This window comes from Erpetoichthys calabaricus, chromosome 2 (assembly GCF_900747795.2).
Source record: "Erpetoichthys calabaricus chromosome 2, fErpCal1.3, whole genome shotgun sequence".
NCBI classification, from domain to species: domain Eukaryota; kingdom Metazoa; phylum Chordata; class Cladistia; order Polypteriformes; family Polypteridae; genus Erpetoichthys; species Erpetoichthys calabaricus.
In genome coordinates this window covers 155,129,795-155,156,007 of record NC_041395.2, presented here as the reverse complement: position 1 = coordinate 155,156,007, position 26,213 = coordinate 155,129,795, and the positions used below count along the sequence as shown (strand labels likewise).

Genomic DNA, 26,213 nt, shown 5'->3' with positions numbered 1-26,213 from the left:
ATTATGTAAAGGAGCAGGCTTTTTCTGTTATATTGAAATTAATAAAAACGTTCACAACTGTAAACATGTAATCACTTTGTTTTATTAAATAATTTAATGCATACATTACTTAGTCACTAGCTTTTGTCTCAGCTGCACCTACAAAATATTTTTTTTTATGTATGCCGTTTCTTCCTCAAAAATGCTGAGAACATTACTTAATAATTACTTTTGTACTAAATTACACATCTGGTTCTTCTATCCCCAATAACATTTTGTAAAGTGCATTGTCTTGTCATTCAAACTTTATACAAAAGTATGAGGAAGTAAATGTTAATCATCCTGAAAGACAGATCATTGTGATGACATGGGTAGTTGAATGAGGGGAGACGTTTTTCAACAAATCATACGCACCCAATCCTACTCATTAAATGTCAAGGTATAGATCAGCACATTCCAAACCTGCAAGTGTATTTCTAAACTACGAAAAGAAGGAAACGAAACCCTTATACAATTATCTGTGTGTCCACGCTTGTTTGAAAGGTTAAATTAACTGGTTCCAAAGTACAGAGGAATACATCATCATTTGTTAGAATTCACTCTTATGCAATCTTAAGAAGGCTGCATTTTTATTGTCCTGCTCTAAATTACTGTGTGGTCACTTTATTAGGGACACATCATGAAAACAATTTGGTTTCAGATTTGCCAAGTGAACTAGTTAGTGTTGGAACATGGATTTGAATTTCTATAAGAGGAATGCTGGCTGACATTGACTCTGGCAAGTTGTTTTATTTTGCAAGTGAGATGGATGGATATACTGTATAATAATTGTAGATATCTACTCAGGATAGCTCATACCATCTCATTCACTGGACTGAGATTGAGCCACTGCATGAATATTCAACCATATAGAGATTGGCCTTCCATGAAGATTTATTCATCTGATAAAGCCTGTCTGCAGATGGGTGTACTACCATGTTAAAGTGACACACCATATTATCAGTGATGTTCACATATTTTCAAACATTGCTACAGCTGAGTCACGCGTCAACCCTAAAAACACATTTACATTATCACTTGTAAAAGAAGCACAACAGACAAGAGTAAAGGTTTCGGGTTCCACCCCATATATTAATAACAAAGTCTCAAAAAGATGTGTTGAATATAGAGCAATCTCAAATGACTGAGTCCAGGATGGGACTGGCTTGGGAAGACAAGTGGCTAGCTTTATATGTGGTGGGAAGGAAGAAGAGAGTCCAATGGGGAACAGGCGGAAGTGAGGTCAGTAGGAGGGTGTGGACTGGAGACGGAAGTGGAACCTCGATGGGGTATCCTTCTGGTCATCTGCAGGGGAGGGAAAAAAAAGACATTAATGCTCTTTGTCAACCCCTGACCTGGCATTTTACTTTTAGTTTAAGCCCATTGATTGCCTCCCATTAACGTGTGTGACACACTACATGCCTGTATTTTTAACTTCTGGTATAATGCGGTCCTGAACTCATAATCTTGTCCTCCCATCAAGAAATGGCATAAACTAGGATTAATTACAATAGGTGGTGTTTTTATTATATTTTATTAGTAGTATATATATTTAGCTCAATCTTTTAACCATAAATAATTTGATATACAAATGTAATTATGTGGTGTTCATACATTTTTACAATTGATGGACAGGCCAGTTAAGGCATTAGCTCAGGGTCACACAATATGTCGAGGTGGTAAATGAACCAAGGACTCTTAGTCATTACGCCACACTAACTCTCAGTTCAATTCACAACTCCAACTGATGGTTTGACCCTGAGGAAGCCATTTAACCTGCTTGTGTTCCTTTTTGGAAACTGGATCTCCACTGTCTAGGTTTTTCATCTCTCTGTCTCTGTACCTTTTTCTTTTTTGGTGTTAAAATCAGCTAAACTGTTGGCTATTTTTCTGCCTAATCCAAATCAATAGTTTGCCCAGGACTTCCTCCCAGGCTTTAGGTCTTTTTCTCTTTTTTGTTTATTCTGTTGTTTTTATTGATTATTTTGTGATTTATGTTGTTGAATGCAAATGCAAAAAGCTGTGCTAGCACGCAGTATTAGGTATAGCATGAAAGTAAATGTAACACATTTTAAACATTAACCATCAAAGGCTTTAATAATCAGATACATTGTAGGGGAGTACTGTATAATCACTTAATTATCAGTTTTACCTTTGGCAATGCTTGTCATTAATGGAAACAATCAACAAGGTGCCCCCCAAGGAATGGCACTTCCCAGGCGGGATACCACAAATATGAAGAGATTTGTACAGTTTATGTACAAGTCTACATTAACACTTTCACTTTCTTTGTTGTGGTGTCCAGACGTGGCTATAGACTTATTTTCACAAATAACCCAGACACACTTTTTGCAATAAACAATATTTATAACATAAGGATAAGAGAAGATGGATATATGCAAATATACTATATATATATTGTCACACACGTGCGCATGGGAGGCAGCTAAAGGGCTTGAGTAAAGGCAGTTCTGAGGCATGCCAGGATGTGGCAGAATGCACTGACTCTTTTTCTCCCTTGCCTGCAGACCATTCATGGGAGATTCCACCTGGTCCTCTTGACGTCACTTCCGGGACCGAGCCAATGGAAGGTGACCTTGCCGGCTCCGGCCCCTGTGATGTCACGTCCGGGTTCGCACCAATGACAGAAGACCTACATGAGCCCGACCCCTTTGACTTCACTTCCTGTCTTCCCCTTTAAAAGCCTCCACCTTTTCCCTATTCCCTCAGTTCTGTATTGGACTCAGTTTTGTGCACAGCAGTGCTATCAACTTTAAAAACGATTTGCAGCCAGGATACCATATTATACGGGTGGCTGCCCCAAACCTTGCTATGTGTCATTGTGAGTTTTGTGACAATATACATATATATATATATATATATACATATATATATATATATATATATATATATATATATATATATATATATGAATGAAAGACAATAGTAAACAACACAAAACATAAACATATGAAAGCTTAGATGACTTTTTCTCTCCTATAGAAATAAGCACAAAACTTATGAATTCTATCTCTTGGCTTAAGCAATCTTTTTCTTTCATATAGAAAAAGGCATATAACTTCTGAATTCTGGTCTTTCAGTTTATGTGTTTAAGATAGAGAAGTTAACCAGAACTTATCTTTCAAAAGGTTTTTATCTTTCAGTTACAGTTATACTAAATTCATACTCCATTAGCTAGCTTTGTCCTATTTATTAAATTACAATTAATAGTTCTTGGAATCAAAGTAGTTGTACTTCTGTTTTGAGGTAAGCGATGCTTTCTTTCCTTCCTGGTCAGCTTTCCCCAAACAGGTAGAAGAATCTTCAGCATTCATTCCTCCTTTTGCTTCAGAAGCTTGTCTCCGTCTTCGCCTTGCATCTTCTTCTTACTAATGTTACTACAGTTTATCTTTGATGATTTTACACACACATGCACACACAGTGTCCTCGGTTGCAGGCATAATTACACCTTCTAAGCACTACTGATCAGTAAGTTGTCATTTTTAGCAAGACAAATGTGTGGCCTTTTGTATACTGCCTTTCTTCTTGTGCACTTGCTATTCTTCACCAAGGTTTGAACTAATGGCACCCTTTTTCAACCCCTATACAGACATATGTTCTGCCTTTCCAGTCTAGCACAGTTGCCCATTGGAGTGAAGATATTGTGTCGCATCCTATCAGCATTGAGTCTCTTCTATACAAACGAAGTTATGGCCAGTTTGAGAGCTGGCAAGAGACAAGAGCAATGTGTTAGGGCATGTTTTAGGTCCCTTGGGTGCACATACTATACACCCATCCTTTTGGTTGACCATTGGTACAAAGTCCTGTCCATCAGTGTTACTCATCTTTGAGTTTTGGACCTTTGTTTGAACTTTGGTGTGAGGCTCGTACCTCCGTGTTACTTGGTCTTGTCAATCATCTTATCAGATAAGGTGCAGATTCTGCATTCTGAAAGAGGGGCTAGTCACACAAACTGAGACTTTTTATGTAGTATTAACAGTGTCTGGCCAGGACTTATGTTCTAGACAGAGCAGAAAATGTAGAATGTCTGTTTCTCATACATCCATCAAGCCAATCTTTATGTTTGCAGGGTTTCAGGCCTATTCTAGAAGCTTTAGGTGAAAAGCAGGAACCAGCCCTGGACAGAAGGATAATGCATGTCAAGAACAACTTCCACACTAATTTATGCAGGGCTGGTTTAGAAGTGTCAGTTAATCTTTGGCATGCAAGAGTAAAACCAAAGTACCTGTGGAAATACATTCAAACTCCCAATCAGAAAATGGCCAGGAAATCAAATCCAGTTACAGGATAAAACTGTAAAACATGCTATATTACAGTAGTGATGGTAAACAATTATTTAAAGTACACTTAAAGTCTATTCGTAGGTTCATAAATGAAGTAACAAAAATGAACAAACTGAAATATATTTAATAGAGTTTTGGAAGCTAAATAATCAACAATTTAATTCAGTGTGATTGCAATAGGCCTGCATCAGAAAGTTCCAGTAAAGTAGTTAGAACGTCTAGCCGTATTGTGTGAAATAACAGCACAAATGAAAATGAGAGGCCCAAGTTGGGGTCCCAGGTGGGAAGTAACCAGTTTACTGTAGAGGGTCAATTTGGCTGGTGTGCTAGCACACTGTGAACAAGAATTAATATCATCAAAAACAGAGCATCTTTCCACTGATTTGATGTCATCTGGCTCTTAAAGATCAATGATGACTTAGGTGATTATGTTTTTATAGAGGTAGCTGAAAGGTGAAAAGTAGATTAAGGTCACGTTTGTTCTTTAGGGTCATTGGTTTTTTTGATTACAAGGGGAAACAGATAGATAAATCTCATTTGATTCTGATGAAATCATTTTCATGTGTTCTCCTTAAGCCATTCTCAATTATTATCCCCTAGATTTATATGTGGAATTAAACTCCTGCTATTTGTAATTTTTTACATTAGTCTGTAAAGTGCCAAACCATATTTACAAAATTATAACAAGAAGTTAATCCACAATCGTGGATGTACACTGAAACGTGCTGTCAACTTAAACAGCATTGCACCTTGACATCAAGTGCCGTGACTGTTAATAAGTGAGCTGTGAGCAGGGGAAGGAAGCAAAGAGAGAAGGAGAGAGACAGAAACCCGCAGGCCAAAGCTCTGTCTGGCTTAAAGCACAGCTGTCTGCTGTGAGGATTGATGCTTAATTATATGTGCATTTATTTTATTTTCTTGGTCTTCTTTCTATTTTTCCTCTCACTTCACTGTGGATGTCCATTTTAATTTGGACCTCTATAATTTACCAGTACAATAAAAAATGGTGCCAGTGGCTGAAGACAATGCCTGCTGCTTATCATTACAGAATGCACATCATGGAATTACCTTTACTTTTAAATTGTCATTTGTTAGAACTACTGCATGGAGAAGGGTCAGATAAACAGTGCAAGTAATTTCAAAAGCAGTCACAATGGAAGATTAATTATGATGCTTATTTGCAGAAGCCTCTTTTGTTAAAGTAGACAAAAAAATGAAAAGTCAATTTTTTGGACTTCATACGTTTGCTGATAAAAATGTTGTCTTTTTGTTTTATTTTTGATCAATCCTACTTCCATAAAATGTTTAATTTTTTTGTGTGTAAACTTCATTCTCTGTAAGTCCGCCGGCAGTGGATTTTTTTTTCTTTTAAGCCAGAATAAGTTGCTTTCATTATTGCCTAAAGAAGCCTTTTCTGTTCAGTAAGTTTGTGGAATGTGGGAGGAACTGGTAAGTCTAAACTGGCCTGGTATGAGTGAGTGTGGGCGTGTGCTCTGCAATGGAGTGGCATCCATCAAGGGCTGGTTAGGTTCCGCCTGCGCATGTCCCTAAAATTGGACCAAGTGAGAATATAACATGGATGGATTTTAGGTTAACTCTTTGGAGGCTTTATTTTTTTGTTTTGTCAAACTCCTTTTTATTACCTAGATGAAAAACATAAAACTAACAAAACACTTTTTCAGCAGCACTCTCATTGTCACTTTCCTACAACAGCTCAAAATCCTCATCTGACAGTGCACAATCCAAATCATCGACAATACACAACACATCTCTGGCAGGGGACTTTTTTGGATGAGAGTGGCTGCCGACATTTGACGCAATGCTTTAATGAAAATGAATGGCGATTCATCTTCATATCATGGTCTTTGCTGCAGTCTAGTGGATAAAAACTATATAATACATTCTAGGTGATTTTTCTTGGTGGTTAGCCTTCAATTCTTTATGTGTTGACTGTTGCCTTGAAAGTGTTAATAACATGCAATGTTCAGTCACATGCTATTTTCAAAAACATTTATCTGAGGACATTTCAAGCAGACTATTCTTCTAAGCAGGAGATGCACAGGTAAACAAAATCAGAAACGTCATGGAATATGAGTTATCACAAATGTGTATAGCAGCCAATGATTTAGTTCCTGCTACAAGACAGAGAAAGATTTGAAAAAATCAACAAGATTCCAAAGATAACAAATGCATTTTTGGGTTTGGAAATGATATGGAGAGACCAATCTGTCAAGAATGCAATAGACACATATGGAAAGAACTGGTTTTCATTTCCCAAGAGTCACTAGGCATGGCCTCACTCAGACCCAATGTTGTCTTAGTGGTATCCAAACAGAAATGTAATACAGGGCTGAAAGCGCCATACAAAACAGTAATACCCCATAGGTTTCCAAAACAAAGTTATCTTTGTGTATGAAGGGACAAATGGATTCCAGGTTTCCAACCACCCAAAAGTTCTTTTAAGTCCTATTTTCTGTTCTCTCAATTCCAGTCTTTACAACAACATTTATTTATATAGCACATTTTCATACAAAACAGTAGCTCAAAGTGCTTTACATAATGAAGAAAAGAAAAATAAAAGACAAAATTTGAAATTAAAATAAGACAGCATTAGTTAACAAAGATAAAGAATAAGGTCCGATGGCCAGGGAGGACAGAAAAAACAAAAAAAAACTCCAGACGGCTGGAGAAAAAAATAAAATCTGCAGGGGTTCCAGGCCACGAGACCGCCCAGTCCCCTCTGGGCATTCTACCTAACATAAATGAAATAGTCCTCTTTATATTTAGGGTTCTCACTGAAGGACTTGATGATGATGGTCATGCAGACTTCTGGCTTTTAATCCATCACTGTTGGAACATCACAGTTCTTTGAGTAGATGGTGGTGGCGCAAGCCACCACCAAAAGGACACCGGAAAAAGAAACAGAAGAGAGAGTAGGGGTTAGTACAGTTTTTAGAGCCACCATGAATAGTTATTATAATGAATTGGATATACAGAGTATCAGGATTAAATTACAGTGAAGTTATGAGAAGGCCATGTTAAAATAATGTGTTTTCAGCAGTTTTTTAAAGTGCTCCACTGTATTAGCCTGACGAATTCCTATTGGCAGGCTATTCCAGATTTTAGGTGCTTAACAGCAGAAGGCTGCCTCACCATTTCTTTTAAGTTTAGCTCTTGGAATTCTAAGGAGACACTCATTTGAGGATCTGAGGTTACGATTTGGAATATAAGATGTCAGACATTCTGATATATAAGATGGGGCGAGATTATTTTATACTTTATAAACCATAAGCAGAATTTTAAAGTCAAACCTGAATGACACAGGTAACCAGTGTAGTGACATCAAAACTGGCGAAATGTGCTCGGATTTTCTTTTCCTGATTAGGATTCTAGCAGCTATATTCTGCACTAGTTGCAAACGATTTATGTCTTTTTGGGTATTCCCGAGAGGATTGTGTTACAGTAATCTAGTCGACTGAAAACAAATGCGTGAACTAATTTCTCAGCATCTTTCAATGATATAAGAGGTCAAACTTTTGCTATGTTTCTTAAGTGAAAAAATGCTGTCCTAGTGATCTGATTAATATGCTATTTAAAATTCAGATTACAGTCAACAGTTACCCCTAAGCTTTTTACCTCCGTCTTGATTTTTAATCCTAATGTATCCAGTTTATTTCTAATAGCCTCGTTGAATCCATTATTGCCAATCACTAAGATTTCAGTTTTCTCTTTATTTAGCTTGAGAAAGTTACTATACATCCATTCAGAAATACAAGTCAGACATTGTGTTAGTGAATCAAGAGAATCGGGGTCATCAGGTGCTATTGATAAATACAGCTGTGTGTCATCAGCATAGCTGTGGTAGCTCACGTTGTGCCCTGAGATAATCTGACCTAACGGAAGCATGTAGATAGAGAAGAGCAGCGGACCCAGGATAGAGCCTTGTGGAACACCATATAGGATATCATGTGTCTTTGAGTTGTAATTACCACAACTAACAAAAAAGTTTCTCCCTGCCAGGTAGGATTCAAACCAATTTAAGACACTGCCAGAGAGGCCCACCCATTGACTAAGGCGAATTCTAAGAACATTATGATCAATGATGTCAAATGAGATAAAAGATAAGTGAGAGAAAAGATAAATGGCCTCTGTCTGCATTTACCCGCAAGTCATTTACTACTTTAACGAGTGCAGTTTCTGTGCTGTGATTTGTTCTAAAACCTGACTGAAATTTATCAAGAATAGCATGTTTATTGAGGTGGTCATTTAACTGCTTAATGACTGCCTTTCTCTAGAATTTTACTTAAGAAAGGCAGGTTAGAGATTTGTCTAAAATTTTCAAGATCAGAGGGGTCGAGATTATTTTTCTTAAGTAGGGGTTTAACTACAGCAGTCTTAAGACAATCTGGGAAGACCCCCGTATCTAATGACAAATTTACTATGTCAAGAATATTATCAATTAGCACGCCCGATACTTCTTTGAAAAAATTTGTTGATATGGGGTCAAGGACGCAGGTGGAGGGTTTCAGTTGAAAAATTATTTTATGTAAATCAGGTAAATCTATCCTAGTGAAAGAGTTTTAATTTGTTTATAACGGAGTACTGGGGTTTAGGAGGATCCTTAGTGTTGGGGTGATATACTATGTTATTTCTAATATCATTATTTTTTTGATTGAAAAATACAGCAATAGCCTCACAGGTTTTACTGGAAGTACTTAGGAGGCATTCATTTGAGTTACCTGGGTTTAGCAGATGATCAATCGTCAAGAATAAGACTGGGATTACTAGCATTGTTATTTATAATCTTAGAGAAATAGCAGCACCTCTCAAGACAGACTGTGTTATTGTATTCTGTTATTTTAACTTTTAATATTTCATAGTGGATAGTTAGTTTAGTCTTCCTCCATTTACTCTCAGCTCTACGGCATGTTCTCTTTAAATCAGACACTCTTTGGGTCTTCCATGGTATAACAATGCTAGAAGATTTTTTAAGTGTCTTTTCAGGTGCAACTAAGTCAACAGCAGCTCTCACTTTAGTATTAAATCTTTCCACCTTATTATTTACATTATCCTCGCTATTATAGTTGGCACTATAAACGCTTAGCTTTAGCTTCCCTTCCCAAAGAACCATTGTTTTCTACCATCATTTTTGAACTCATTATGTGCAATTGTGGGTGGCCACTATCAGAAGCCATTCTTTGTCACTTGTGTGGTCAAAGGTTCTACTGTCTAGGAAGAAAATCACATTTATAGGGGCTTGGCATCAAGACATATTTGTCTGAAGTACTATTTAAGAATTTGTTGTATAGAATGGCAAAGTCTACAATGCCAGCAATCTAGCCTTACTGTGGATTGATTTTTTGATATCTATTTAAAAAAGAAATTGTAACAAAACACAAACCTATCAGCTGAAAATAACATAGCCAGAATAATAATATGGTCAGAAGACAATCCATGAAACTGCAATCAGCCATTACCTGATTGAGAAAGCTGTACATTTTCCATTATATTACTAAGATTCTTTTTTTTTTAATCCTTATGCTTATTGAAATAATTATTCCTAGGTATTTAAACTGTTTTCACACAAAACAAACTGTGATCTTGCTTTGTCTAGTATGTAAGAAAACTCACTGAAAAAAAACATGTTTTATTCAAAGTATGAAAATTATGATTTTATTAAATTCCCCTAGCAAAAATGTATTACTAATGAAAATATCAGTATGTGAGTAAGGTATAATGCACCCTATCACTAGCATAAAGAGATATTTTCTGCCCAGTTACTTCCTTATAATGCCTTTTCTTTCAGGCTACTGAAACATACAGGTAGTAGTACAATAGCAATCTCAAAAAACTTTGTTTTTAATGCACACCCTTGTTTGGCTTCACATTCTGAAATACTCTGAGTTTATGCAGTATCCTTAATATGTTCTGAGCCTTCTATTTTAGTATAAAATATTTTTATCCATGCAAATATATTTGAGCTAAATCCAACTTTGACGAGTACCGTAAATAAATATCGCCCTTCCACTTTATCAAAGGCTTTTTCTGCCTCCAAAGATAGTAAGTCTTCTGGAGTATTAGATCTATTGCATTACACAATTGTTGGAGACCAGACTTTAAGTATCTCGCTTTAATAAATCCGGTTTGATGTTGTGATATTACAGAAGGAAGCTCATTCTCTGTTGTTTTAACTTAAATTTGCACTAGGGTTTTAGCATGATTATTCAGAAAGGAGGTTGGTCTATATGATACACACTCCAGCTTGTTTTTATTTTTTTTTGGGGGGGGGGGGGGGGGGATGGTAATTGACACTTGAGATAATCTTTTTAAATGAACTTTATTATCTCTAGCTTCAAAAATATTGCTAAAAGTAATGACAGTAAATTAATTATTTATAAAATTCCACTGGATGACCATCTGGGCCTGCAGGATTCCCACTTTGCTGTGATTTTATGGCATCTTGAATTTTAAGGAGCCTCCCAGATTTGTCAAGCTCTGTGACGTTCAGAGTATCGAGCTGTGGTGTTTGTATTTTATTAAAGTCCATGGCTTCAGCTTCACCTTCTTTAAATTGTGAGGAAAACAAGGACTTCTAGTATCTCTTAAATGTGTTAGTTATTTGTACTCCCAAATTTTATTTCTTGCTACATTGTTAATTTTAATCATTGTGTTTAGAACTTTATGTTTATGCATTTGTTGTGTTAAAATCTTACTGGCCTTTTCAACCTGTTGAAAGTGAAGGTGATGTGACTTAAAGATGAGTTGTTCTGTTTCTTTTGTAGTCAAAATATTAAATTCTGATTGTATAGTCTTTTTCCTATACAGTTCCTCATTTGATGATCTAACGTATTCCTCATCAGTTCTTGAAATCTTAGCAATCATCTCTTGTGTCCTTCTAGCCTAAACTTTAATTTTTTGTGAAACGTGCAAGGTCATTTGTCCACTTAAAGCTGCATTCAGTGTCTCCCATAGTTTTTCCTCAGAAATCTCTAGGGAAGCATTGGTCTCTAAGAAAATACAAGCTTGCATGGAAAATTATTTTATAAAGTCCTTGTCACTAAGAATTATTGGATTAACTTGCCAGTCTATTAAACTGGTTTTATGAGGCATAATGATCTGATCTCCAAAATTAGAGCAACATGGTTGGTGATGGCAATGGCTTTGTGTTCGCAAGATTTAATACAAAATTAACAACTTAATCTTAATACAAATAAACAGTTTTTGAGTGACTATAGTGTACCTACAAGAAAAAGGAATATTCTCTTGAATTTAGGTGTAGAAATCTTCATCAGACTGAAGGATTGTCTCCCTAATAAACTGTGAAATTGCTGCAGCAGCTTTAGATGTTATATTTTTAGTTGTTGGGGGCTTATCTAATCCCAGTTTTCATACCAAATTAAAATGTCCACCCATTATAGAGTTATGAGTGATCATGCTTGGAACTATGTAACTTAAGCATCTGTCACCTATATTGGACACAAACAGAAAATCAAGAATGAATTTAAATTTGTATATATTCCTCACAAACATATTACGCTTCAGAATTGGATGTTGTATCAGTTGGAACAAAAGTGATTATTTTGTGAATTAAAATTGACACACTTTTGGAAGTCTGACATCGAGAGTGGCACTTTATTGATGCTATAGACCATCAGAAATGCCTCATAGAATAACTAATTCACATTTGACACTAGATACAGCTACTCCTATGCTCTTATCTGTCGTGTAGAATAGTTAGCATCTCTGATCTTCCTTCCCACTGTGACACTCCTACAATGCAGTCCACTAATGACCGTCTTGATCCTCTGCATGGTTCTGCCATTTATTGTCTCCTCTGAAAGTCTTCACCTACATTCTCAAATGGTTCCAAAACTTGTGTAATGTAACATACCATGAACCTGTTGAAATTGATTACTGTCAATCAGGCATCCAACCCACCCATCTTCAGCACAATCATCTGGTTGCTTACAATATTATAATATATCTCAATTTAATATCTAAGTATACTTTGATTATTTTCGTGAAACTTTGACAGGGTCCTTTGTCTGGAGCAGCCACAGAGGGATCTGCCTCTGTACGTCTGCAGCTAGACTCTATTAATTTTGGTTTCGTGTTTTTTTTTCTGTTTGTTTATTATGCATTTGATATTTTTTTCCCCAAGAGAAACATACATAAGGTATGTTTCTAACTTAACATCATATGAAAAAATACTATAATGTATGTATTAAAAAAATAAAGTGTATTTAACGGAGTATTTTTAGATACTAAATTGTAATGTTGTTTCATGAAAAACATTATACTGTATTTAATTTGAGAGTACTGTGAGATATTACAGTAGTTGATTATATGCACAAACAATATAACTAGTTTTAAGGACATTTCCACTACAGTACAAATATAGAAATAGTAAACTGTCTTTTGTCATTCTGTGATATTAGGCTTTGTTAGTAAAATGCAGCAACGCTTGTTTATTTGTTTGTCAGTTTATGCTTAAAACTGATATCTGTCTTTACATGCACACATATGTTTATCCACTAAACCAGTGGTTCCAAACTTTTTTAAGCTACGACCCACTTTTGGGTAAGAATTTTGTTTATGACACCCCACTACTGTACTCAACCTCATTCGTATACAAACATCAGCTGAGCAGAATTAAAATAGTTATCAAATAGTAGAAATACTGGCACCTTCTGTTACACAGTAGCACAATTTGTTTGTCTTCTTCATGTTTCCTGGACTTTCCACCATGTTTGAGAAAGTGCATGCTAATTATTTTTAATGTCTGTATCATTGCTTGATGGCATTGGAGTCTTCTGGAAATTTTAATTGTGCTTTATTCATATAAGTAGCAAAGTGCAATTGAGACACCATTTACAAGGTGTGCACTGTGCTTTTGAGTGACATATGCAATATCGATATTTCAACGATAAGTATGAGCTATACCCATTTTATTAAAGACTAGCTGTACCCGCTGGCTGTGCTCACATAGTAATGAAACAGGACAAACTTTAAAAATCAATAGAAGTTGGCACTATATCTGATCGTGTTCAGCTCTGAAGGGAGAGCATTCCCCGCGTGGGGAGAAAAGCACATGGCCATGATATCTCTGGCAATCAGCAGCTACCCTCTAAAACACATGGAGCTCTGATCTCTCTCTCCAAAATTTCAAACATTACTCCTTAACAATCTGTAGATGATAATGTCTGTTGAACAAGCAGGTATCGCTAGCTAAGGAGAGGAAAGGTGCACTCCAACATGTGGTGAGACGTAGACCAACTCAAACAGAGGCTGGCCAGTGAATGAGGAAGTCCCCACTCCCCTGTTCTCAGCCCACAGCCACTCTCTTGGATTTGCATAAATACATTGGTACCGCGAGCGAACTATGGTACTTGAGAGAAGTCGCAAAATCAACTGGAAAGTTCAAGGAAATTATAGAAAACAACAAGATCTAAATCCGTTAAGTAATTCTTTTGTGAAAAGTGGGCAGACATACAAATAAAACGCGCTTGGACCACAAAATTTTTAAAACCGTTTCTTAGTGAGCACCTATGGGTCAAGGGTAACCTACATTCCAAATTTCAAGTCCCAAGTCCTCATGGTTCGGGAGATTTCATGATGAGTGAGTCAGTGGTATTTGACTTTTATATATATAGATTAATACATTTTTAAAAAGACCACTGGAACCTTCTATGTTTAGCAGTAACGAGAATAAAATGAAAACTAGATTGTACAATGATGAATATCTTAAATATGGTTTTACTGTTATTTTAAATAAACCTCAGTGCGTAGTTTGTCAAGAAGTGTTGTTAAAAGAAAGTATGAAGCCATCACAGCTACTTTGACATTTAAATACCAAACATCCAGACAAATAAGACAACCCTGTGGAATTCATTGAAGGAAATCTAAACTATCTCCACAAGGAGCAAGGCACTTGAACTTCGGCAACCACCACTAATGAAAAAGCATTACTAGTCAGTTATCAAGTTGCATTGCGCATTGCAAAAATCAGTAAGACACATACAATTGCTGAAAATCTGATTTTATGGACAACTGTTGATATGGCTGAAATAATGTTTGGTGAAAAAGAGGCTGACAAGCTTAAAATAATACCTTTCTCCAATAATATGATCCAAAGAAGAATAAATGACATGGCAGAAGATAACAATAATAATAGTAATAATAATAATAATAAAAATACATTTTATGTATAAAATTTAATTTCTGGTCGACTTCAATTGACAAAAACACATTGCATTGATTCCAGTGCATTCAAGAACTTTAGAAATTTAAGAAATTTAGCTATGTTTAATATGGTAAATTCTGAGTTTACACTGTGCTGCTCTCTCAAGTGACCATGTTAGCATGAGCCTTGAGCCTCTTCTAGTAACTTCCTCTGTACGTATTCTGAAGTGCACTTAATGAATACCGCATCTCTGATTTGATCATCTCTATCATTCTTGCAACAATAGTCTTTAGATGCTTGCCTGAGCCACATAACAATCTGTTCAATAGTCTCACCTTGCTTTTGTGTCAGCTGGTAGAATGTTTCTCTTGCAAAAGCTGTGTTCACCAGGGGCATGAAGTAAGCATTTAACCCAGTGAATGCACTATTGTAATCTGCCAGCTTATTGGTATATTCCAAAGTAGAAAACACATCCTGCACATCCAGACCCACGTGGTGCAAAAGTAATGCCCTTCTCCATTGTTTTGTCATGTGCGATACATTATCTGTTAAAATTAGTCCTCTGCCATCTGAGAACAACTCAAACGCTGCTAGCCTTTTTGCCCAATATTATTCCAGCATGGTGGGTTCAGTGTAGCAATCGAATTTTGGTACAGGTGTTTCTATCTTGAACAATAATTCAACTCACTTTTCAGTGTGAAACACAACCTTTTAGCAAAATCCTCATCACCAGTGTTCAGTCCCGGGCATTGCCCCAACTTAAGACCGTCAAATTGAATCAGTAGACTGGACACTAGTTTATCATTGAACGCAATGCTTCTTTTATAGTAAGACATTAATAAACATTGGAAATCCCCCCCCCCCCATCTCATCACTGCAACCACCAGTTTGGGAACCAATATCTTAGCCCTGGGGATCCCTAAATGGTCTGGAGTTCACATCTCCAACCACAGGACTCTGAATGACATCACAGAGTCCTGTGGCTCAATCAGCGACAGAGGGGTCTTCAACTGCAGCCAGATTCTTTTGGGTGCATTGGTAGGTTGTTCCCCATTATTGCAATATTTCCTTGAATTTTTATGGTTTTGATTAATGTCATACTACACCTTTTATCCTATTGCTTTGTGATGGATTGGTGCATGTTTCACACTGTGAAAGGTGCTATACAAAACAAAACTGACTGATTGAGTATGGTGTGCTGTGTTACAGGCTGCTGTTTGATTGTCTCCTTGTTAGTGTCATTGATAACAGTTATAAACAATACAATCTTTTCTGAACTTTTTACTGGCATTGTGGAAAGTAATTCCATTTTTTGTCTTATTAGTGTAAATTACACCTTGTTCTGGCATGAATGTGTATTATGCCTTTTCCTGTGTGATCAGCCAGCAGAAAGGTATGTCTGTGAAGCAGTTATAATTGTGATCCTTTGGCTGTCAACCTTGTCAACAGTCCTTGACTTCAATGGCAGATACATCAAGCCCATCCTGACCCATTCTGGTCCACCTTTAACAGCAACATTGCCAGTGTGGTGTGGGCCAATCGCCAAAATCCTGACCAGTCCACATGCATATGAGGTGAGGACTTTAAAGTAGTTTCTGCTTTTTTTCTTCTTCTGTTTCTATTCTGAAGGGCAGCTAAAGATATTTTGCTGTTATTCAAACTCCCAGGGAGGTTAAATTTATTGAATTGCTCAGAAACTGGGCAGCACATGCCTCTTTTATGCATGTTTTAGTTTTATGTACTGCAAATTATTACCATATGAGCTACTCAGTTAGTATTTCATAACACTGGGAGCAGGATTACTAGGGTGTGATGGAGTATCTATTGACTAATTTTTAAGTCAGGTTAGCATTTCTAATTAATTCTCTATAGCACTCCATGTGTAATATTGCCATTTCTGCTTTACAATTAGTGATGTGACTGACTTGAATCTTGAAATCTGATGTTATGGCCTACCTCCAGCTGAAGTAAATTTTATATTCTGTTTATTAAAATAGTTCAGGTACCTTGGGGTCTAGTTTATACAATGGGTAAAGATGAGTGTTAAGTTAACAGATTGGTTGATTCTCCATTGGAGATACAATATATTCTCTTAATTTAGAGGACATACTACAACCTACATTCCCATAATTATCCTCAGGCACAAGTTGTGTATACTGAGCTGGTCCAATGGATGAACTTGTATGAAATGAGATTCTGCCACTCTGTGCCTGACTGATCTTCCTGTAGCAGGGTGAAGAATTTACAAGTCTGTGATTGGCCTTGGATTAGAGCTGATGCTCTTACCAATGCACAGAAGCCAGACTTGGTGGTTCGGACAGCTGGTAGACACACACCCTGTATGACTTACTAGACAGCAAACTTTGCACATGTGAGAGAGATTGCATCTCTTAGTTGCCTGGGACTAACTCAGATTAGCCAGAAGATGTAGGAATCATCTGTTGGTCGCAGGATCCTGGTCTGCCTTGCTTGTCATGTTGCCACCACAATCTGTATCTTCCATCCATCCATTTTCCAACCCGCTGAATCCGAACACAGGGTCACGGGGGTCTGCTGGAGCCAATCCCAGCCAACACAGGGCACAAGGCAGGAACCAATCATGGGCAGGGTGCCAACCCACCGCAGGACACACACAAACACACCCACACACCAAGCACACACTAGGGCCAATTTAGAATCGTCAATCCACCTAACCTGCATGTCTTTGGACTGTGGGAGGAAACCGGAGCGCCCGGAGGAAACCCACGCAGACACGGGGAGAACATGCAAACTCCACGCAGGGAGGACCCGGGAAACGAACCCAGGTCCCCAGGTCTCCCAACTGCGAGGCAGCAGCGCTACCCACTGCGCCACCATGCCGCCCATCTGTATCTTCCAAGAGGTAAATTCTCACAGAAATCTAGATTTTTTTTATCTTGTTAGTACAAAAACATACCTCAAAACAGGTGACAAAGTACTAAATGACCAATCATTAGAGAAAAATAGCATGTAGGCTTGAGTTTTAATGTTGATTTAATTTCTTGAACCAAACATATGTTTTGGCACTGCAAGGCAGCAAGCACATCATTAGAACAAGAGGTTTCTGGTATAACAGGAACTCCAGTTTACTTTTTGTTTGTCATGGAAATCTTGTCATTAAATTCAATAGGATGGCAGTTAGGTGTTCACCATTGTGATAGCTAGCCAGCTACCAGCAGTGTCTGTTAGCTGTGGTCTGATATGATTCAAATATTTTTTGAAAGAATTACCCAATTAGCAATACAGTTATCTCTAGGGTCCCTTCTTTCCTCTGTGTAACCAGAATATTCCTTCAAGTTCTTGGTTATTTAAAAGATTTTGTGTAAAACCTTTAGCACAGTCTTGTTTTCTCAGTTTGTCCCTGGATGATTCATTTAATAATAATAATAATAATAATTCATTACATTTATATAGCGCTTTTCTCAGTACTCAAAGCGCTATCCACACAGGGAGGAACCGGGAAGCGAACCCACAATCTTCTTACTACAAAGCAGCAGCACTACCACTGCGCCACCTGTGAGGACATTTGAAAGGGGCTTTGTCTCACAGCTCTAGTACTGTGTAATATTTATAGTACAAGCTAAAATATATTTTGCAAATGTATGCTAAACTAACATTTAAATAAATTTTAATACAACATAAAAGTAAATATATACAGTATCCTCGTAACTATTAAAAACATGTCAGTGTAATACTGATTATTAGCTAAATTTGCTGCACACTGAACTCACATGAGGAGCAGCAGTTGATAGATTGTCAGATTGTTTTTTCATTTTAAGTTTATGTCTTCAAAATTAGCCATCACAGGTAAAGGCATGCCCACTGTTTGGATTGTTTATGGACTAAGAATGTAAAGATTTAAATGGCTTTAAGTGCAGCATAGTAATGGCCATACGACTGGAGCATGGACTACCCAAAAAACATTCAACTAGTAACTTTCCAGTCATTAAAGTTAGATCATTGAAGAAAATGGGTGACAGAGACTAATACGGTTTACAGCCTGGCAATCAAGAGGTGAGTGTTGCCACAAGAGGCAAATCAGAACACACAACTCATCTTTCCATCTCATTAATAGGTTATAGCAGCATTGATGCAACTTTCCAATCAGTGAAAAACAAAAAGTCTGAGTTACATTGGACTATGGAACACAAACACTGTCAATTAGAAGACAAGAAAAACTGATTGATTTGAGAAAAACCTGGTTCAACTGATTAATTACAATATGGCAAAAACCAATATGGCTATAAATTCACTCTTAAGGGTGACAGGTTTGTAGCATAGCGGTGCAGGTGTACTGTAATGGCGTGAAGTGGGCTCTCATGCCACACATTATGTCCCATAATACAAGTAGAGCAACATTCGAGTGTCGTAAACTACCTGAGATTCCTAATTATCGGATGCGTCTCTTCATGGCAGTAAGGCAAGTATCTGCAATGAGCTTTTCAGAAGTATAATGTACCACAATGGTAGGGAAGTTATGGGTTCTAGGAGCATGACTGTGGGCTTAATACAGTGACTTTCTCAGTCACCAGAACTCCACGTAGTTTAGGGTGTGTAGTATAAAATGAAAGGAATTACAATTACATGACACACTGGAGTCAACATGGAGTGTCTCCTGACAGATGACCTCAGTCTGAACAAATGGGGGCACTTTATTAGGCTAGTGCACCTAATAAAGTAAACAACTGTAATTTTCAAAATTTATACTGAAATCGTGAAGCAATCATCAAGATAAAATATGAAACTGAACTATTGTATTTGAATCAGTGTGGCTGTCTGAACTCTTACCATTATGCAAGTTGATGGAGGAATTTATTTGCACAGTTAATTTAATCTCAGAAAGATAAAATGGATGAATGTTGAAAATCAGTTAGCTCATACTGCCAGGTATAACAAAGCAAAATAAATCACACAGATTGCACCTCTCCCTTCTCGCTTTATCATATGATCTTTTCTCGCAGCTTGTTTAATTTGCAATTACACAAAGTGCGTGGCATGTTTTTTTTTTCTATCTCTCTTCGTTTCCTTTCTTTTCTTTCTTTTTTTGCAATTAAACTGTTCTCATCTCTCACTGTCTAGCTTCAATAATTCACAGGGGATTTATGTGCAAGACGGCTCATGGAATAACAAGAGAGCGCTGTAATGCCAATTAGCTATTAGTTGTTGGAAACCGTGGGGAATTTATGTAAAGAGAAAGAACAGGAGTTGATGAATTGTAATAAAATGGAAAATCAAAGTCTTATGAAACCTAAAAAGTTTTTAGAACAGCATGAAGCATTCAGGAGCAATGCCAAGAATGAAAAACAATGTAAATCATCAAGAACATGCACATAAGATGTAGGTATAGCCCAAGGTGTGTGGCCTTTCATCGGACCAGAGGTCTTGGAGAGAGAGAGAGAGAGACAATCACAATATAACATAAAAATGGTGAGTCATTAAATGTGACCTTCATCTCCACTATGATATATACTGAAAAAGCCTGGAAGTGAGTGATGTGGCCTTCAGATCATAAGAAAACTCCCATCACACACTGTGAATCTGCCTGGGTAAGAGATGAAGCAAAGAGGTCAACAAGCCTGAGCATGAGACTTTGATCTGTTGACCTGTGGGCTTAAAGAGCGTCACACCTACTCTAAATTATTAAGAGATTAACCAGAGAGCTGTGGAAAAACATGTGGGTGTGCTTTGGTAAGATGAGGTCTTGAGGAAAATCACAGTGTTCATTATGCTAACAGCACTTTCAGATCACTGCTGGAAACAGCACAGTTGTGGAAAATTCACTGTCTGCCCGAGTGATGTCAAAGCTTAGAGGTGGCCAAAATCTGTGCAGTGGGCCTCTTTATAATGAAGTCACTAGTATAGCTTAGCAAGCTTGGCTCTTTCTTCTTGAATCTTGGCTCAGTCAACTGTAACACTCTAGGCCTCTTCTGTGAACAGCTGCGCTTACTTATGCATGCTGGTTAGGATGTAACACAGTGCCAGGCGTTCATCAGCTGTGAGGTGGATACAGTTTCCCCTCATATATCTTTCTGCTGGAGGTATTAACAGACTTAAATCAGATCACTCTTGTTATGTGAAATGTCACATATACCCAAATGTTCTCACTCATAGGCCCCAGCTGGTTCAACAACACTGGCTTTCTGTCAATTTCAGAACCACCTTCATGTCACAGTTGCCCATCTACAAGCCAGAAAAATCAATTTCTTATACTAATGCGTGGCAAACGACCTCCTCCAACATCTGTCATGCTTGGACTGTTGCAGTCTGGTAATTAACATGAATTTTTCAGGAATATTTAAGCAAAACACATGTGCACAAATCCTTTCTTAGTCTGCAAGTTGACCAGTATTGAAGGACTTACCATTTTAGTGTAAGCACTCTTTCCTCTAGTTTCCAAAGAGCCAGATAGAGGTATTATAATATAATTAGCTAAGTCTCTGCCCATCTTTTATACTCACTTTCAACAGTCAGAATACAGAAAGCTCCAAAAAATTAAAAAACAAATACATTGTAGAAAAACAGTGTTACATACAGTATACATAATATACAGTGAACTGAATTAATTACAAAATACTGTTTAGTTTTTACAAAGGATAACAGTCATATACCTGAGTTCTTGGCAGAGATTTAGGTGCATTGTAGGAATGATTGCTGGACTGTTAAGTAGAAAATAACAGCAAGATGCCCAAGAAGGAAAAGAGATAGAACTGTCTGGATTGTTTAGTTTAGCAGACTCTGAAACTGTAACAGTCCTCCATGCCTTTGCCTTATAGAGTAAGTAATATGATTGCACTGGTGCAGCTCCAAGGAATGAAGCTAAATCCTTCCTAAAGTTGTAAATCCATTCTTCTTTTGAAATAGCATTAGGCCTTCATGATGTTTTTCTGTTTTTTTTTAATCCGGCACACTCCACAACACCTTTCCTACCAGTACTAGTTACATTCATATCAGCTTTCAGCTATTAGGTACCTATGGTGACCACCTTAGGACGAGTCTCTAGGGTGTATTTGCCCAATTTTCTCCACACATTCTACTTTTCATGTAACAGTCCTTGGGCAACACATGCACAAAAAATGCATAAAATGAAAGAAAACAAATACATACCACAATATTAATATTATACATTGTAGCAGTAGAGGCGTGGAGCCACCTCTAACACCCTCAGGTACCACTCCAGACACTGGATAAAAGTCCAAGACTTCTTTATTTTATAATTAAATAGTGCACAAAGCACCCTCCACTCCACACTCATAAATCACAATACTCTCTCAAAAACCAATCCTCCTCGCCCAGACACTTCGCCACCCTACCTCCCAGCTCAGCTCAATGTCTTTGGCTTTCCCACAATCCTTTTATACACCCTGACCCGGAGGTGTTCCTGCCCAATCAGTCCACAGTTCCATTTCCCTTCCGGGTCAGGGTAAACAGTCCTTTTCTTCAACCCGGGAGCATGTCGTTTCTTCCTGTCACGTGACCGTGACGTACTCCCGGGTTATAGGGCGCATAAGAGTCCACAAGCCCCCCTACAGTGACTCCCGGTGGCCCCCAAGGTATCCAGCAGGGCTGTGTATAAAAACTACATAGTCCATGAGGCCCTGCTGGAACTCGGGGCACATCCACGCTGCTGGGAGAGCTCCTCCTGGCGGCCTGGGGGTGAGGGCCGGAGTAAAAAGCCGGCAATCTTTCACAACATGTATTGGAAAGATACTTGATGATGGAACAATATTACATCATTACTTTATGATTTCCTCCATCCTTTCTAACAATACCAATGATTTTCTTGAAAGACATTTCTTGAACAGATTCACCTGTAAATTCAGCACTGAAGAGGAAATTGTGTTCTCCATTGTGCTACTAAAAACTGATAGTAACCTTAAACCTCAGGAGCCCAAACAGATAGTGTAAGTAATTGCTAAAGTACGAAGACCAGGGAGCAGGAGATGGGAAACAAATTAGCTTCTCTGTGTCATTGCAGGGTCCTATTTCAAGCTTTTTTTATTTTAGTCACTGTGAAATGTCATAAAGTTTAGTGTCTTTCTGTAACTCTCTCCAAGTGCCTCTAATTGTGAAAATTCTTTGATCTCAATATTTCCATTCAGTATGTGTAATTTAATGTGACTTGTGAATGTTCTTAACAGTGTTTGATTCCCATTTCACCACTGGTTATCCTTTTACAGATGGATGGAATTTGTAATCTTGGTGATTGGCTACTTGTTTCTCTGGCATAATGCATGTTTGATATTTGTTTTATTGTAGCATTAACAGACTTCTAGTATTTATCTTTAATACTGTATTCAAGGTAGCAGAAATTATCATAACCTGCGCTGTCTATTAGTTTAATAAGAAGGTATGAAGTTAATCCCTCCCTGCGTGGAGTTTGCATGTTCTCCCCATGTCTGTGTGGGTTTCCTCCGGGTACTCCGGTTTCCTCCCACAGTCCAAAGACATGCAGGTTAGGTGTATTGGTGATTCTAAATTGTCCCTAGTGTGTGCTTGTTGTGTGGGTGTGTGTGTGTGAGCCCTGCGGTGGGCTGCCGCTCTGCCTGGGGTTTGTTTCCTGCCTTTCGCCTTGTGTTGGCTGGGATTGGCTCCAGCAGACCCCCGTGAGCCTGTGGTTAGGATATAGCGGGTTGGATAATGGATGGATGGAAGTTAATCCCATCAATGTTTTTTGACTGTTTTTATATTGCACTCTATTACAAAAAAGAAAAGCTAATTTAGTGACAAATGAGCACAGAAGGATGGCAAATACATCAATAGCCACAGATGGCTGTGTCACTGCGATAACTTTAATTGTTGCACTGTTTCGCAAGAAAGCTTTCATTCTTTTTAATATTGTCCAAATGTATCACACTCAGTGAAGTGTGCAGCAAATGTGATCAATAATTAGTACATCACTCTGATTAATGCTATAACTAGTTATGCACACATATATACAGTGCCGTTAAAAGTATTTGACCCTTCATGATTATTTTTATGATTATTGTTTCAAATTTGTAACACTGAATATCTTAATTTTTTTAACTGAAACCTAATATTAGATAAAGGTTGCCTGAGTGAACAAATAACACATTTCTTGTAACTTATTTCATTTATCTAATGATGAACATTAATTGGCACTGTGTGAAAAAAGTAATTGCCCCTTGTACTTAATAACCGGTTGTGTCACCATTATCTGCAATGACTGCAATCAAGTGCTTCCTATAATTCAATATGAGCCTTTCACATTGCTGTGGAGGAATTGTAGGCCTTGCAGAGCTGCTTTCATTCTGAAGTATAGGTTATTTGTTTACTCAGGTGTCCTTTATCTTTTGATTGAAAACCTAAACACATTCAGTGTCAAATGTTTGCAGTAACAGCAGAAATCAGGAAAGCAGCAAATACTTTTTATGCCATTGTTTGATTTTTTTGTATGTATATTTCCATATTTAACCCACTGATGTATCTTGCATTTGCACACCCATTTTAAAGTAATACTAGGGGGCTTTGCCCCCGGCTCACTTCACTCGCCAAACCCCGTGCTTGTGCTACGTGGTAGCCTCTTTGCAGTTCTGCCGTTTGCGTATGGGTATGTGGATGTACAATTTACTAACTACAGTATTTTACATTACAGTGAGTAATTAACCATATTTAAAAAATACTAAAATGTAGTAATTTGAATGTAAATTAGGACGGCACGGTGGTACAGTGGGGGTAGCGCTGCTGCCTCGCAGTTAGGAGACCTGGGTTCGCTTCCCAGGTCCTCCCGGCATGGAGTTTGCATGTTCTCCCCGTGTCTGCGTGGGTTTTCTCAGGGTGCTCCGGTTTCCTCCCACAGTCCAAAGACATGCAGGTTAGGTGCATTGGCGATCCTAAATTGTCCCTAGTGTGTGTGTGTGTGCGTGTGCGCGTGTGTGTGTGTGTGCCCTGCGGTGGGCTGACGCCCTACCCGGGGTTTGTTTCCTGCCTTGCGCCCTGTGTTGGCTAGGATTGGCTCCAGCAGACCCCCGTGACCCTGTAGTTAGGATATAGCAGGCTGGATAATGGATGGATGAAGGTAAATTATGTTTCCTGTTCCTATTCATTGTATAATACGATTTTGTTCTGTTTGGCTTTGAAATCAACACGCAAAAACTTTTTAAACTTACACTTTTACTGTAAAACTTAAGTAAAAACAATGTTTTGAATTAAATTTTTGTCCGTATTGCACTGAATTGTGATTCTGTGTTTGGACTTTCATCATAACAACACCACGTAGCCTATAGCTGCACGTGATTGAATTTCGTTTCTTTCTCTCTATTAAATTAAACGACTTTTTCGAATGTTTGGCTCTGAGATGTGTAGATTTTTTTTGCAAAAGCTATTCTAACGAGAAACTGTTAACATTTTATCACAAGTGGCATCTCAAGATCTCCTTTGTTGTCTAATGTTATCCCCTGAAGATGTACTACATTACCTTTCTTGGATTCATCCTTCTTTCTACAGAATTCATGTGGAGGAAGACCAGACATTGTAAACGGTTGTAGATATTCTTCAGAATATTGTAAATTGATGTTTTCATCTTCCACCAACTGTTTCAACATGGTCTATTGATACACATTTAACCAATTTGCAGTGTAACTAACATTTGACTTCATCGTTTCTCGGTGCTAGGATTGCAAATGTAATCATTTTTCCTGTTGATAACCCTTCGTGATGAAATGTCTCGTGTCGTCGGAGCAAGAACGGTGTCTGTCAAGATTATTCACACGAATTAGAGGCGAGAGTACCGTGTGCGTGGTTTTCTATAGTTGACAGGAGAGCGTGACTTGAAAACATCTCATTGCCAAAGTCTCGACTCACGGAACCTGAAAAAATCTTCCAAAGTCTCATCTTCCAAAAAGTCTCATCTCGTAGCAGGATTTTTTTATTATAATAGAGAGATACCTTGTACTGGGAAAATGATGTACTATTAGAGCTGCAGGACAAGGCCCGTTTGAAATGTAGATACCCAGCCGCAGATCTAGAGATTGCCAGAATTTTTGGTTGTTCTGGGCAAAAGGAACAAATATAGGTTTGTATCCCATATTGGGCAAATGTTAAAATAACATTAAAATAAGAAGATAAAAGGGAGCACATACAGTAGCCTGTTGCTGCTATCAATTGCCTTTTCATGGTTTACCATCTGAGTGCTGGAATTCATCAATCCATCAGCCATTGGACCTTTTCTAAACTAAGCTGCCTGGACACACAACCTGAGCTTCAGACATCAACTCATGCTTGACTCTTGTTTGATGATACTGACGTGCTGCCTGTAAGTTAAGGTAGCACTAAATGTCAAACTAGGTGCAATTTATCCCTGAAGTGTTTCTTCTCTGCCACCTGTTTGGGTGATCTGGGCAAGCATTGGGACCTGGATAAAAGACCCTGATATTTTTGGGAGTGTGTATGCCCTGCCTTGTAGACTGAATCTATGCAGAGTATAAGACCTGACATCCACTTGTAATAGTGAAACAAAACTGACCATTTTTCATTGCTGTCACTTGAGTGCAGGCACATCTCATCTCAGATGAGATGACAGTTCAGTACATGGCACACATTGGTGTCCACATTGTTATAGATGTGACAACGATCCACATAACAATGTAGATTGGAGAGCAAGTGGAATCTCTAAAGGGAAGTCACATAAACAGACCCCATATAGAAGGCACACTAGCCGAGAGTTAAAAACA

The 26,213-nt window shown here is 37.9% G+C and overlaps 1 protein-coding gene across 2 annotated transcripts in view; it reads left to right on the top strand.

Annotated features, from left to right (window-relative positions):
- LOC114643509 (sodium/hydrogen exchanger 9) overlaps positions 1-26,213 on the top strand; it is a 518,850-nt gene that overhangs the window by 434,786 nt on the left and 57,851 nt on the right. For both annotated transcript variants that reach the window (XM_051922914.1, XM_051922913.1), the window contains exon 15: positions 15,974-16,079. In XM_051922914.1, coding sequence (XP_051778874.1) covers positions 15,974-16,079 — 106 coding nt within the window. The remainder of the gene's footprint in view (positions 1-15,973; positions 16,080-26,213) is intronic.